The sequence below is a fragment of the Caretta caretta genome, chromosome 27 (genome assembly GCF_965140235.1).
Source record: "Caretta caretta isolate rCarCar2 chromosome 27, rCarCar1.hap1, whole genome shotgun sequence".
Lineage (NCBI taxonomy): Eukaryota > Metazoa > Chordata > Testudines > Cheloniidae > Caretta > Caretta caretta.
In genome coordinates, this window is record NC_134232.1 from 8054470 (window position 1) to 8070242 (window position 15773).

A 15773-nucleotide genomic window follows, 5' to 3' on the forward strand; every position below is an offset into this window, starting at 1 on the left:
CTCTCCCATCGACATAATAAAACCACCTTCATGAGTGGCAGTAGTTATGTTGGCAGGAGAAGCCCTCCCACTGACATAGCACTGTCCACACCAGCACTTCTGTCGGTGTAGCTTATGTTGCTCATGAGGGTGTGTGTTTCACATCCCTGAGTGACATAAATTATACCAACAAAAGTGGTAGTGTAGACATGGCCTACGTCTAGCTGGTGGGTCCTTATGCCCCCTTCCTGTCTTGCTTAGCTGAGGAAACTGGACCACAGTCTGGTTCATAATGAGACCTTATTGTAATATATACACAAGAGGAAATTACATTGATAGTGAGAACCTCCATTTTGAAGTTCCTAAATATAGGATAATTTAAAACACTCTCTAAAATTAAGGATTTTAACACAAAGTCCTGGTGTAAATTCTTAAATAAGATGAAGGGGAGAAATGCAACCAGAATTGGAGGAAGATGTCCCATGGGGATAAAATAGCAAATGTAGTCTGATGCAGAAAAGATAAAGAAGTGTTCCAAAAACACTTCTTTCCTATGGAAGTACATATACAATTGCTGACAGTGCCCAGCCTTGTTCAGCCTTAGATTTTACAAGAAGGAAATTTAGCTGCACAAGCAGCAACATGCATTTAAATAATCTCTGGATTTAGAAAGATCAGACCCTTAACTTCTTTAATGTTTAATGTTTTTAACCGAAATGCCTTGACATTTAGCACATTGCACTGTCTGAGCTCACCAACTGCACTTTCATGCGGTCGCAGTCTGACAGTAGCATCAGTTAACCCATATTCTTCAATAGAACACCAAGACTCTCCGCACTTATCCCAGTAGAGACCATATCCGTGATCTGCTATTCAGGTGTCAGGGATTTTGCACTTCCTTGAATTGCCTGATCTTTATTTATTTATTATCTTTGCTGTCACTTTACCATTACAAGGTATCATTTGCCCAGTGTGTAGCAATTTTTAAAAGATTATGATATAAATCCCTTGACTTTAAAAAAAAAAAAAAAAATCATTGATTTAAATCAGACTGAGTGTTTGTAAAAGTTAGTTATACCTTGCAATGTTAAAATTTATAAGGAACTAAATTATAAATTCTACTTGATTTTAAATTCTACTGGTAGGGTGTCTTCTCAGTTTTTTTATTACATTTGAATTTTAATAAACAAAATACTGAGGGTTAAGGCATAATCCTGCAAACACTTAACTCAATATATAACTGTAAGCACATGAGTAGTCCCTTTGAAGTTAATAGATTATTCATGTGAGTAAAGTTAAATGTGTGCATAAGTGTTTGCAGGATCAGAAGCTAAAACTGTATTTTTATTTAAGCTTTTTTCTTGGTAACATGAAAACTTTGTCACTTCAAAACAAAGCTGCTTCAATGTTAACAGTGAAAAGTTACTGAACTTTGAATACATTAACAACGTTATTGTGAACTCTCATATATAAGCAGGTCATAATTTAAAAAGCGAGCCTAAAAGCCAATATTTAGACATCTAAGGGGGGAATTTCCATCAAGCACCCAAAGTGATGAGGAGCACAAATCTCATTGACTTCAAACTGTAAAACCTAATGGCAGAGAGTAGCCAGTCAAAGCATTTATCTTTCTTGATTTGTGGAAGCTCAGTATATTGGAGGCGGGTGTTGGTTGCAAATATAGTCTGGGCTATTTGCCTATTAATTTGGTGTTTGCATTTGTGTTCTCATGGTAAGGATGTAAATGAAGCCCTGGAGTTACCTTTTTTTCAGCACAGATTTAACATTTTAAGTGTGCAACTTCTTAGTTTAAAAATGGAAAATCTGAAATTTGTCTACCAAGTAGGAAACTAACTAAAGACACCCAAAACAATCTCTCCAGAGATTTAAAACCATATTAAATTGGAAGAAAAAAACATTATTTACATTTTAAAACATTACTCTTATTCAGCCTGCATTTGCTAGAATATTACATTTACATTTGATTGTGCAATGGTTATTCACAGAGGAAAGTAGCCATCTGAGGTTTCTATATGGTTTACAAGATGGATTCCAAAAAAGCCATGAACTAACTGTTTGTTTGTTTTTTAATTAACCCGTTTATTATGATGTAATAAAAGTGGAGTGATGCTCAAACTGGCTCAAACTTACTGGGAAAACCATTTAACATTTTTTCCCCCTCTTTTAGTCTGCTTTACAAGAACTTGAAGAACTGAAACAGATTGTTCCCAAAGAGTCTCTTGTTTACTTCTTAATAGGAAAGGTAAAAACTGAACATAGTTCTATGAAATATAGCTGTGATCATAAGTACCTGTGATCTTCATTGTTGCAGAGAAACAAGCCTAGGTGCTAGTTTTCTATCTATCATTAAGTTGTTTCCATTTTGGACAGTGTTCTGAAAATTCCCACAGTGCCATGTATGCCTCACCACATATAAACTGGCAACTGCATTTGAGATTAGTTTTTGATCAAAATGGGTGCTCTCCTGGTAGAGCTCTATTTCTGAAAGAATTACTTCTGTTGTGGAAGCCTGAAGCCTGATTTCACCATGCCACCAGCATCCTTTATCCCCACCATAACTGCATCACTGAAGGACAGTGTGTTCTAAGGACTATGGAACAGGTTCATACAAAAATGCCTGTATGAAAACAGATGCATGATTTTCTGTGCATACTTGCTGCACCTTCCCCCAAAAATGTGACTCTAAAAGTACAAAGACTTTGGCCAATACAATAATGGTGCAGAAATGGTGTGATGGATAGAATCCTACCTCATCTGGGGATAGAACCCATGATGCTGTCATCTTAGACATGCATTTCTACAGACGTCTTGTAATCACATTCTGCTAGTCTGTTATATCAGAAATGCTGAACAAGAAACATCTGCAAAATAGTATAGGGTGTAAAACACCTACACAGGGCAGGCAGGACTTCTGTTTCATCTAAAGATCCCTACACAACAACTACATGGAACCAGGTTATTTTGGAAGAATGAAGAGCTGAATCAGCCTTATTGAGATTTGAACCTCTGGATATTGGGAGTCTAGGGGTTTTCAAATCTAATGCTTAAACCACTGAGCCACACAGTAACACTACTAACAAAATCCACCCCATGCAACTTCCCACCCAGTGCATTTGTGTTGCTCATTTTGGACCTTCTGTAGTGTTCCCTAACTGGGCCTCGGATGTTTGAGAGAAGTCCGTTTCCATCTCCTTTTTAGTACATTTCTAATTAAATGAAAACTCGTGTCATCACATTTCACAGCGTATTAATATTCAGAATGTTGAACTGAGCTAAATGGCTGCAGCTTTCTTTTACACTTGCTGTTAGTTTTGTCCTGCAGAGATTTCCAGTTCCTGTGGTTCAGAGCTAGATCGTGCACTCCGTGCCATATGATCTAACTGCAGATAGACTAAAGCATGAAACCTTCCTTCTGAAAGGTGTAATGATGGCAATAGCATAAAGGGATTGCTACCTAAAGGCCTTGGGGCAAGGGGATTCACTTTTTTGTGTTCCTAGGACAAACCTGTTTTAAATTAAAAGAAAGTGATGCTTGTGAAAAATGACTGGCTGATAGCTCTGGTAACAGAAGTCGTCCCTTGATGAAGAATATACAGCATGGGCAGCAGCAAGGCCACCCACCAATGTGCCTCAGCCCTGTTCTGCAGACCCTTAAGAGGACCACTTCTGGTGTGAGAACTAGGAAGTGGACTGAGACAAATTAATTTCATGTAGAGCACCAAATAGCCATTAAATGACGGTGTCTTTTGGTCATTACCAATCTGGAATGGATTCTGTCCAGTCACCAAGAGGCATGACAGGCTCTGTATCAGAGGAGTTCTTTGAGACATTCAGTTCCTTCCCGGATGACTGCTTACAATGCATGCTAACGTCCCATTCATCCAGCAGTCTTTCACATTACAGTAGGAATTATGAATACCACTTAAAAATAACTATTGGCTACAAGCCACTGTTGGATAAAATGATATCGAGTAGCAACTTAATGGAAAATGTAGTGTTAATGTTTTTATTTTTAGGTTTATAAAAAATTGGGTCAAACTCATCTGGCCCTTATGAATTTCTCGTGGGCAATGGATTTAGATCCTAAAGGAGCCAACAACCAGATCAAAGAGGCCATTGATAAACGTTACCTTCCAGATGATGAGGAACCGATAACTCAAGAAGAGCAGATCAGTGAATGTTATCCATATGAGTCAGGTTTGTATTTCCAGCTCAAAATCCAAATTAACTGGTTTCCTAGTAGAAAGATTTTTTGTTTCTCAGTAAAACAGAAGCCCAGACTATAACTGCTTACCTATTTGCCCAGCAAGTGGCGACTCCCAACAATTCTCTTACTGCTGATCTAGCTGGGTCTACTTGTAATAAACTGGTAGTGAAAGATTGTTAGATTTCTTCAGAGAGTTTAGGTATTTGATCCTAGTACAAGGACTAATCTTTGCAGGACCTAATAAACTATTGTTATATAATTTATATAAATACTGTTAATACTTTTTACAAGATAATTATACACGCTGCAATCTGAACCTTCCAGTAAAGGGGCATCTAATCCTTCAAGTATCTGAAGGGTGTAATGAGCAAGGAAATAATGAAATTGTTTGTTCAAGGGCTCAGAGCAGCATAAGTGTAATGAGATAACTTAAGCAAAGGAAAACTTGGGTTCAATATCAAGGAAAAATACCCCTAACAGTGAGATCTGTTAGACCTTGGAATTCTCTCTCAAGGAAAGTTGTGGAAGCCCTGTTGTTTGAAACTAGGCAGAATAAAGCACTGAAAAAATACACCAGAGGGAATGGCCTAAATCTTTCTCATCTAATTTTTTATCCAGAAATATGATGGTCATAAATATTGATGAGCTTGACATGAACTAGAAAATGGATGGATAGACTGTTGCAAAAGAACCATTTTGTTTTCTTCATTAGGCAAAAATGTTACTACAGAACTTAAAATTGTTCTAGTCCATTGTAAAATTGTGCTGAAAACTTTATCAGATGTACTGCTGGTGTGTATCCCATTGATATCAGTGACACCTTCCAGTAAAACCATAGCATCTTGTTTTTTAACATGCTTTTTATTTCCTGAAATGGTAAATGTTTGTTAGTTCTTCTGTCCAAACTAGTCTAAACACTCTAGTATATAGTTCGTCTACGCCCAGCAGATGGAGACAGAGCACTTAATCTTTTGAGAGGTGACTGCAGTTTCTGGAAATAAGCACCACAGAAATTTTGTACTAGGATCCTTTTTAAATTTTTGGTATTTTTAAAACAAAAAAAATAAAAGCTTGAATTCACCAGACATTACTTAAAGTCTTCCAAATGTAAACCAATGCAATCCTCCTGACTCTGCAGACAGACTGGAAAAAATACCTCAAAGGTCTAAATTGCCAAGTGACCATTTTAGCATGTGTTAAGCCAGTTGTAGATGAGGCAGTGTTGACCTTTTAAAACATGTTGGCTAACACATTCTAACACACCTTTAAGTCCCAGTCTTGGCAAGGTCCTTAAAGTAAGCTTTCAAAAAGGGACCATGTGTTACTTCTGGGTATTCTGAAGGACTACAATTTTCCTCGGCATCAAAAAATTTGGAAATTCAGATAAAGGTGAAGGTACTTTTTATAGTCTAAACTGTGCTATCTAAAATTTACCTTTAAGCAATACAGGTAGGCACAATCAACCTGCTTAGAAAGTGACCATCTCCTTGAGCTATTTATCTTGCTTTACTGCAAGTTTTAACAAGGACAGAACTTGTTGAGAGCTGCTTCTCACCAGATGAACGTTCATTTTGCTTTGCTGATCACCGTGAATATGGGGGGCGGGTTAGATGCATTTCCTTACCGTGCTTTGGACTGTGCCTGTGTACAAGCTGAATGAGGTCAGAGTAGGTATCTGCAAACAGACTGATTTACACTTTTTTAAATGTCTGTATAAACTGGCATTTCTGAATCTTTTACTAGCCTCCATTCTTTTGCTGTAAACTTCACTCTGTCACTTGCAGCATGGGGGGTCAGAGTATGGCAGTAAAACCTGTTTCCATCCTGTTTTAATTTCACTACCTCTGAACACTTTACCACTGTAAATACTAAATAGTCCTTAAACATTATGGTTTTGGGATAACAAGATTGATCCAAGCTATCAATTTCTGTGGGGCAGGGCAGGTGACTGGTAGGTATATCAGTCTGGCCTTCTGTGTTCACTTTATAATGGGAGGAGATCTTACTCAGTCTCCCTCCTAGCTCACTGACAGGAGGTGGTTAAGGAGGCTGTAAAATAATGCAGGTGCTTGTTTTTGCAAGATGCACGTCTTGTTGATTCCCTTCTCAGCTCTTTTATTTAGATCTCGTTAGGCTGGCATGGGTCACTGGAGGAGAGAGTGAAAAGAACTGGGTTTTGAAGAGCAGAGAGGTTGCATGGCATACGGGATTAGAAAAGACAATCCAGGGATGGGGGGCAGTGTGGGAAAAGGTTACTGTGGAGGGGGGAACCCTCTATATTTATAGGCTATGATAGAGCCTTGTTGCCACTGTTTTCTAATATGGTGGACTTGCTTGTGTAAAATGTGCATGTCTTCTACCAAAGAGCCTAATCCCTTGTTTGTGTTTTAAAGTTGGCACAGATGAATCCCAAGAGAGCAGCATGACAGATGCAGATGACACGCAACTCCATGCAGTTGAAAGTGATGAATTTTAACCTCCAAAAGCCAGTATCTGAGCTTGGATGTGTGATTGGTACTGTTGTGTTCTCCCCTTCCTTCATGTACTGGGTCTTCACATCACTGAGCCAGCATTGTCATTATTCTCCCGACACCATGAGTGCACCACTCATCAGATTTTAAACATACACCGAATTAATGGCAGTGCGATGTTCAGCTGCTTTTGAGACTGACTAGTGGCTCTTACACCTTTATGAAATGACTCTTAGAGGAGGAAAACAATATTTTTTTCCAACTCCTCCTTTGTTGGAAAGCTATCATGGAAGAAAGACTTGTGGTTTGCTATAAGTGAGCCGAGAGATGTGGGAATAGAACAAGAAACTGCTTCCTTAGTACTTTCTCCAGAAATGTGTCTTAGTTTGATTCTTTCTTGGTAAGCAGAGTGCTGAACTTCCATTTCCAAGTTCTTCAAAGACAGCGTTAAGTGCAGGATGGGACAGGTTAAAAACTTTTGCATATTATAGTGTAACTTAAATGCCAGGGAATGTAAATGAACTTAAAGCTACAGTGTCTCCAGTGAACAAAATACAATGCACATGCTCAGGATTCAGGGTGTGTGTCAAAATATAGACTATATCCGGGGTCCCTACTTAGTGTAAACTTGTTCTTAGCCAGAGGAGCACATTGCAGCATAGCCACTATTACAGAACGCTTTAATATTCTAGCCAAGAGTTAATTTATTCATCTAATTTCCAAAATGTCAATTATTGTCTACTTAGTACTTCAGCAAAACAAGTCATTAACGTGTTGACTCTTCTTCAGGTGCCCCTTGGATTCGGTTCTAATGTTCAGAGAATAAAAAGTTTATTATAAGAGCAAAATAAAGAGACATGTAGATAAAATTGTAATGTTGAAAGGATAAAAGTAACATAAGCCACAGTGACAACTTGTTTCTAAGTAGATAAAGAAGCCAGGAAGACAGTGTAAGCCTTAACCCAATCAGAACCTTACAGTAAGATGTATCAAATATTTGTCTAAGACAGTATCCTTTTAAAACTATTTTGTAAAGTGTTGTCTGAGCAGGATGCAAAAATGTGCAATTATCTTATTTTTTTTAAGCCATTCTTTAAGATTCTTGGAGAAAATTCTCACTCTATATCTGTAGGAATTGAGCGCCCTGGAGGCTGTTTCTGTGAGAAGAAAGTGAGGCTATATTAAAGAATCCAAAATTATCTTTCTCTGTAGTGCTCTGCAACAAAGATTGGTGCCCTTTATGCAGTGACCGTAAAGAAAGTGTATGATATCATAACAGTTTTTTAAAGAGCAAATTATGCACAATAAATTGGGAATGATTCAAATTTCACAGCAACATATTTGTTGTGATCAGTCTTAAAATTTGTTCTGTTCCTTTCGTTTTAATGTATATTGTTTTTAGAAGACCTTTAGTTACCATCAGTAGAACTTTAATTTTTTTTTAATATATATATTTTTTTTAGTGTCCTTGTCCTAGATTAGGTACAAACATGTCCTATCACGCCTACTGTTTGGTTGCGAGAAGCATTTTTTACCGTAAGGAAAAAAAATTCACAACAGCTGCACAAAAAATATCATTTTCCATTATTCTGAAGTGGGTAGACAAGCAGGGAAAATTAGGCTGAATTCCAGTCATAGTGAAAATCTCTAAACCATGGGAGGTGATATTGGATGAAGCTTTGTGCTTTTGTCAATACTGTAAATCTGTTTGTTTCTGAAAGTAGACTAAATCTCATTCTAAATCATGCAAGTGTTTCAGCTAAGTAAAGAGTGCACTAGATGCAAGATTTCTTTGGTGCTAGAGAAGTATTTCAGATAGGCTCTTGCATGATAAACCATCCCTTAAAAGGAAAACACCAAGGTTGAAATTCCCCAATGGAATTGTACTATAGTAAAGTATCCTCACCTGCTGTTCACATGGAATATCCATTAAGTTACCTGTATCTGCATGGTTTCTTTCTTTTCCCTCCCAGTCTTAAAGCAGCTGCAGCACTCCAAGATTCGCACCTCCATAATAGGGTTTCCACAAGAGTGAGTTACAAAGAAACAACACATTGTAGAGTCTGGAGCTACAATCTGTGTGAATATTGGCTAGACAGTATAATTGGCTACCTTTGGGTACTTGACGTTTACATTCTCTAAACAAAAAGCAGGAATCTCTCTCTTCCCAGGCCCCATCTCCTTGAGAGCTGGAAAATTCTGTTTTAGACCGACCTTAGGTTTTAGACCTTAGGTCTTGCTGACAAGGTTTTAGGCCCCAAATTTGGTTTAGTTTTATTCCTTGTCTGTTTTCAAAGAGCATGTGCTAATTTGGGGATTTTCCCAAAACAAATGCTGCTTGTTTATTTGGGGGCCAGAGATGGCAAATAGCCAATCCCCCCATATGGGAAAAAAATACCTTGAGTTTCCTTTATAGCAGTTTAATTTTTTTAACAATTTTGCTCTTTAAAAGTTGTAAACTGTTATATTGGAATTCATTTTTTTAAATACCCGGCAAAGGGCTCTTATCTCAGATAAGATTTTAAAAGGATGCAAATTCTAAACTGAACATTAGTGCTCAAAATACTAAATTGTCCCTTGCTTTAGATGTACGTCATCACCTACATTTTATTTTCTCAAGATTTGCAAGTTACATTTAAACCATGCTGCTATTTTACCTTCTTTAAAAAAACAAACACATGAGAACCAGTATTTTAATCAATCTACTTATCTGCTCTTTGAGGGGCGAGGGAGGTGAAATGTGAAGGCGCTCTGACACCCAAACTAGAGCAAATGTGTTGAATTAGGGGACTGTCATTTATTAATACAAAAATATGAAAAAATGCAAAGCGTGGGTGTGGTGTGTACTATTTGCATTGAAACAATGTAATTTTTGTCTTTTTTCCTTTTTTGCTTTTCCTGACTTTTATTTCAGAAATTGTACAGTCTTAGAAAAAAGTCTTTTCTGTTAATATATTTGCAATTCATTAAAGGATGTGGAAATCCAAATAAACTACTTTTAAAAGCAGTTTTATAATCAGGTGCTTGATGTATGGATCCCTCCGCTCCTCCAGAAGTGGATGAGTTGTTCACTGAGGACCCAGTCCTATAAGCACACTCTCCTTATTGAGTTCAGTGGGATTTCTCACAAGTGAAGTTTTTTCAGGGTTGGGGCCTAACTGTGGCTGCTTTTGTGTGCTGCTGGTTGACCTACTAGGCTGGAATAAAGGAAACTGAGTTGTTTTTCTTCTTGATGGATTTGGCACTCTGTGACAGCCTCTTTAAGCACAAAACCAGTACGACACAGCCAGCAGCATTGTGAGTTCTGCACAAATGAATGCACTTTCCTCAGCTCTGTCCCAGAAGGATCAACTGGGGGATGTTGATCATCTTGTCCATTCAGTCCTTGACCTGTCTGAAGAGTTAGGTGGTGGTGGTGTCTTTGTGTTTTTGTTTGTTTGGCAGTGGAACTTCCATAAGGGTGAATGTACTTGTTTACTGAGATTTATACAATCTATACTTATCAGATCCATCGGGTAATGGACACTTCTAGGTGCCTTCATGACAGGAGAGAAGATCAAGAGAGACCTTTGGCTCTTGACACACCAGGGTGTGCTGCTTACAGTGCTTGTATATTCTCTGGTGACTAGTTAAAGGGTAGCAATAGTGGGGTGAAGCCTTGACAATGGCTTCTTCTCCAGCCACAATATTAATGTAGCAATCATTTGGTGTAAGGAAAGAGGAGAAATATATCTAGGAGAAAAGGTGGCCCAGACCAAAATACCAAATAATCCCCTGAAACCATCCATTCACTGATGCCAAGCTTTGAAACCGTGCGAAAGATCCACACGGAGAAGGGGGAAGTGACTACCCTAAGAGCTGTCAAATGCACAAAGTAAATCCTGAAATATTTCTCATCTTTCCATTTTGGTAACCTGAGGTGTGTTATAACAGAATGTGTAACACTTTCAGACAAGTCCTCTCTTTTTTTTAATTGGTTGTGTTCCTTTAATTTGAGGCAACTTTAAATTGTATAGGAGGTTTTATTTTACCTCCGTTCTGATGCAAAATACAGCCAGAAATGAAAAGCCTTCCTCTCCTTTGTTTTCCCACCTGATACGCTACACCTGTCTGTGGTTGACATGGAACAAATTCTGTACTCTGCTCCCACGGACACTATTACATATTGACTTTGGCACACGACTATGCAAACCTGTAAAAGTATTGTTTAGTGCTTGCAGACAAAATATGTTTAAATACTGCATTGTAGCTACCAACCCTATAATACAAGCAAGGATTTTGTTTCCAAAGGAGTATTTGGATCTGAAGCAGACTACATATTGGGCAGCACTGGGAAAAAGTCCTAGCTGAAATGAAATGAACACCAGTATTGAACTTTTTTAGCAAAAAAAGCAAGATTTTGCTTTCCATATTCACTTGTAATAACCTAAGAATTTGCATACTGGATCTAACCAGTATGTACACCAAAAGTGGCCAGTAACAAATGCTGCAAAGGAAGGTGCAAAAATATACCATAATGAACAATTATGTTCCTATCCGAGAAGTTTTGTTTCTAACCCCAGGTAGATAATGGCGGATATATTTGCCTAATTTTTTATGTCCTATCTAATGTAATAGGATGTTCTCTTTATCCATGTCAATGTCTAATCCTTTTTTAAAATCCCACTGAGCTCTTGGACTCTCTCCTCTGGCAGAGAATTCACAGGTGCACTGATTTTTTTAAATTTCAGTGTGATAGTATTTTTCCCCTTCTAATTTCCTTTAGTGTGATTTTAATTTGCAACTTTGTCAAATTTCAGAATTTAAAGGAACACTGGAAACACTTACTTTTTCCTTACTTCTGTTGATAATGACTGTCTAGTAAAAGACTAACTTGAATAGGGTTTTTAGCTTACATAAATGGTTATCTTACTTGTATCTCATCTTGAACAACAAAACTAGAGTGATTAACTTCACTTCCTTTTTTTCAAATATTTTGGTGTTTGCTGCCTGGAATAATATTTCAATGGTTTTCACGGATACCTACGAAACTTTAAAAATACTATTTATATTAAAATACCCTTTTCAGCAAAAACATAACAAACTTGGGAACCTAACATGCGTTGCCCACGACCTTTTTAAAAAAACAAAAATCCTTTATGAAACGCACAATATCAACCTTCCCCGCTACTCTGTGGATTTTCTCTTCACATCAGCCACCGCTCAAATGTGGCTGAGGACTATTGTACCCTTTGTGTGCCTCAAACACAAATTCAGTAGAAAAGAATCAAGCCCCTTATTTTAACATAGCTTTACTGGAAAGGCAGTTGAGACATCTTAATTGGAGGATTTTATATTGAAACAAAGGAGCTTTATCTATCACTGCTGCTACCTTGGCTGTTGGCTCCATTTTCTGCTCTGTTCTGTTAGCAAGTCTGAACTAAAATGGAGCTTAAAATTAGACATCATGGTATAAGAAAAATCAGCTGTAAAACAAAACTAACACTTTCCTTGGGACAAGGTGGGTGAGGTAATAGTCCAATAAAAGATAACTTCTGTTGATGTGAGAGAGAGAGACGCTTTTGAGTGGCACAGAGAGCTCTTGACTATCCTAGGACTGACCTGACTGCAGCTATACTGCATAAAATGTTTCCTTGTATACCAAGCGAAGTTCCCAGCTGATATTACTGACCACAGCCAGGCTCTATTCACTATCCCACTTACTAGGGTCTTGCCACAACGTCACTTCTGCCTTTCAGTAGCTGCATCCAGCTACTTCACAGAGACCTTGCATTTCTCTGCCCACTCTGCCAAACCATTCCTAGTGAGCCTTTAAAAGAAAGAGCCTATAAGTATTTTGGGGCAGGGACTATCTCTTTGTTCTGTGTATGTACATCACCCAGCACAGTAGGATCCTGGTCCATGGCTGGGGCTGTTAGGTACTACCCTACACCAATAATAGTTGCCATAGTTTACAGTCAGAGGTAAAGATGATCCTCTGCTGGTAATAGCTCACCTTACCTGATTACTCTTGTTACAGTGTGTATGGTAACACCCATTGTTTCATGTTCTCTGTGCATATAAATCTCCCCACTGTATTTTCCACTGTATGCATCCGATGAAGTGAGCTGTAGCTCACGAAAGCTTATGCTCAAATAAATTTGTTAGTCTCTAAGGTGCCACAAGTCCTCCTGTTCTATTTGCGAATACAGACTAACACGGCTGCTACTCTGAAACCACTACAGGTATGTAATGTAAGTCATGGGATTCGCTTCAAGACACAGCCATGCAATGAAAAGGATTACAAAATAAAAACAGAAGGGGCTTTTTTTAGTGTTTGTATTGGTCTACGTTTCGAAGCCATGATCCTGTACCATATCTGCAATGAAAGTAGGATTGGACCCTCAGAATTATAACTGCACACACTTGTCCTCCCCCTGAATAAATAAATACCCTCCTTTAATTTGTTTCTCTTGTCTCTAATCTCTCTATTTCTTTCCTAACATATACTTGAACCTCAAGGCTCATGCATGTGAATGTCTTCCGCCATCTCAATTTATCATTCCTGACTCTGCTATAGTAGGGAAAAGAAGTGTGTGGGGAGCTGTTCATTCTAGCCCTGGGTTACTTGCTGTGTAACTTTGGGCAAGTCACAATTTGTGCGCCTTAGTTTCCTCAGCTCTAACATGGGGGATGACAGCTATTTGCATGTTCCCTAGGGCTGATTATCAAGATTTTATTCATTGTGTGTAAAGTGAGTTAAGAGTTTCCACTGGAAACTTATGAAGAAAGTAAAAGATTCATAAAATTGGATTATTAAAACAGAATAATTAACATTCTAACTCTTAAACCAACCACAGAAATACTGTGCAATTTGGGACTTTGGTGTATGTGTTGTTTGATATCCATGAGATTACAAATATCATCAAATGACCAGTAATCTGTACAGCCTTTTACAAAGAGATTGTACCTGGTTCTACCTCTTGATTTCTTGCTCCTGAGCATAATTTCTGATACTGCATTGTCGTCTCATCTGCAGTAATTTTGCTGAAGTGAATCCACTCCAAGTGAGAGTTGCTTTAAGCCTTAAGGGATAATGTTACACAGGGTGTCTGAGTCTTTCCTCTGTGCTGTTCAAACTATTTGTTTGTATTATGGTAGTTCCTAGATGTTCTAAATTAGATTGAGACCCCTTTGTGATCAGTACTATGCAAACCGCTAGTGAGAGACCATCTCTTCCCTGAAGAGCTCACAGGCAAAGTAGACCAGACAAAGAGGGGGAGAGAAAACAGGCACAAGAGAGGTGAAGTGACTTGGCTGTGGTCATCCAGCAGGTCAGTGGCAGGTCTGGGAATAGACCCCACGTCTCCTGGTCTGGTGCCCTGAACCAGGCTGCCTTACCAAAGCACTAGACAGGATGGGAAGTTGGAACTGGAATGTCAGGTGCCAGTTGAGACCAGATGATTCTGGAACGTCCCCTGGCAGTTAGGCTGGGTGGTGGGAGAGGGACTGAGGCTTGTGCGGCAGAACATGAGGAGAGAGCGAGGCAGAGAGGGAAGGCTAATGGGAAGTGATGTGAAATGTGTCAGAAGAACTCCAGTTAAGGATGGGAGTATGAGATGAAGACAGGAACCAAATGAGCCAACGAAAAAGTGAGAGAGAAGAATTCACCCAGAAAGTTGCAAGCTCTGGGTCACTCTCTTACCTATCCGTCTCCATGATTTATTTGTATCACTCTAGCGCCTAGGAGCCTTACTCATGGATCAGCAGCCCACTGTGGTAGGTGCTGTACAAACACAAAACAAAAAGACAGTCCCTGCCCAAAAGAGTTTACAATGTAAGTAGTTCTAAATATATCCTTGTATATTTTCCTCCCCATTGAGTTAATTCTTGTCTGAGACAGTGGTGTTGAGAGGTGCGGTATGTGGCTTCTGCCAGGGCTGGCTTTGTGGGGGGTGATCAGGTGGTCACCCTGGCAGCCAGCTTCTGGGGGAGTGGGAGTGTGTGTGTGTCACATTGCTTCGCCACTCTGAGCAGGAAAACACCTAGGGGGCCCAGGCTTCAGAGGGTAACAGTCATAGTCTATGTAACTGGGGGGTGAGAGTCAGCTTGTTGGCTGTGAATATCCAAATAGGTTACCTCAAGTCTCCTGTCATGTAGCTGGCAGGAACAGGTCACTGTAGACACTTGGTGGATAATGAACAATATGCACAATGACAGGAGGCAGGTGGCTATGTTGGGGCTGTGCTTTCTAACCTGGGCAGGCAGCTGAGACCATCTTCCTTGTGAGTATACTGCAGTTCCTATACTTCAGGATCTGAGTGAGACCAGGGATATAAAGGTAAAACCACACCATTAGGTACAATGACAAGAAGGCTCCTACAGCCTCTGAGCATGCAGACCCCATGTGTGTCTGCTGCACCAGCAGACTCTTACATTGGGAGGCCTTGTGATTACACATGACTAATCTTAAAGAGACAGGTTTCAGAGTAGCAGCCGTGTTAGTCTGTATCCGCAAAAAGAAGAGGACGACTTGTAGCACCTTAGAGACTAACAAATTTATTTGAGCATAAGCTTTCGTGAGCTACAGAAATACGGAATGCATCCGATGAAGTGAGCTGTTGTCACGGAGTGTGGGGGAGTCCAGGCCCTGCACCCCTCTTTCTGGGATTCACTGAGACTCTCAGCCAGCCAGTAAAACAGAAGGTTTATTGGACAACAGGAACACAGTCCAAAACAGAGCTTGTGGGTACAAGCAGGACCCTTCAGTCAAGTCCTTCTGGGGGAGCAGGGAGCTTAGACCCCAGCCCTGGGGTTCCCTGTGTTCCTTCACCCAGCCCCAAACTGAAACTAAAACTCCCCCAGCAGGTTCCCTTCTGCAGCCTGTCTTCACATTCCTGGGCAGAGGTGTTACCTCCCCCTCCCCTGGCTCAGGTGACAGGCTCTCAGGTCTCCCATCCCCAGGGCACATTCCCAGGTCAACACTCCCCCCTCCCTGCTGTGTCACATCGTCACAGCTGTAGCTCGCGAAAGCTTATGCTCAGATAAATTGGTTAGTCTCTAAGTCGTCCTTTTCTCAAAGAGACAGTACACAATAGTACTGTGTACACTGCAGC

General features: G+C 39.5%; 1 protein-coding gene across 4 annotated transcripts in view; it reads left to right on the forward strand.

The window, feature by feature from the left end:
* The window catches only part of CDC27 (cell division cycle 27), a 60227-nt gene extending 50542 nt beyond the window's left edge, over positions 1–9685 (forward strand). For all 4 annotated transcript variants that reach the window (XM_048830176.2, XM_048830177.2, XM_048830178.2 and 1 more), the window contains exons 17-19: positions 2168–2242; positions 4017–4197; positions 6601–9685. In XM_048830176.2, the coding sequence (XP_048686133.1) occupies positions 2168–2242; positions 4017–4197; positions 6601–6683 (339 nt within the window). In that variant the 3' untranslated portion in view covers positions 6684–9685. The remainder of the gene's footprint in view (positions 1–2167; positions 2243–4016; positions 4198–6600) is intronic.
* The last annotated feature ends 6088 nt before the right edge of the window (positions 9686–15773 follow it).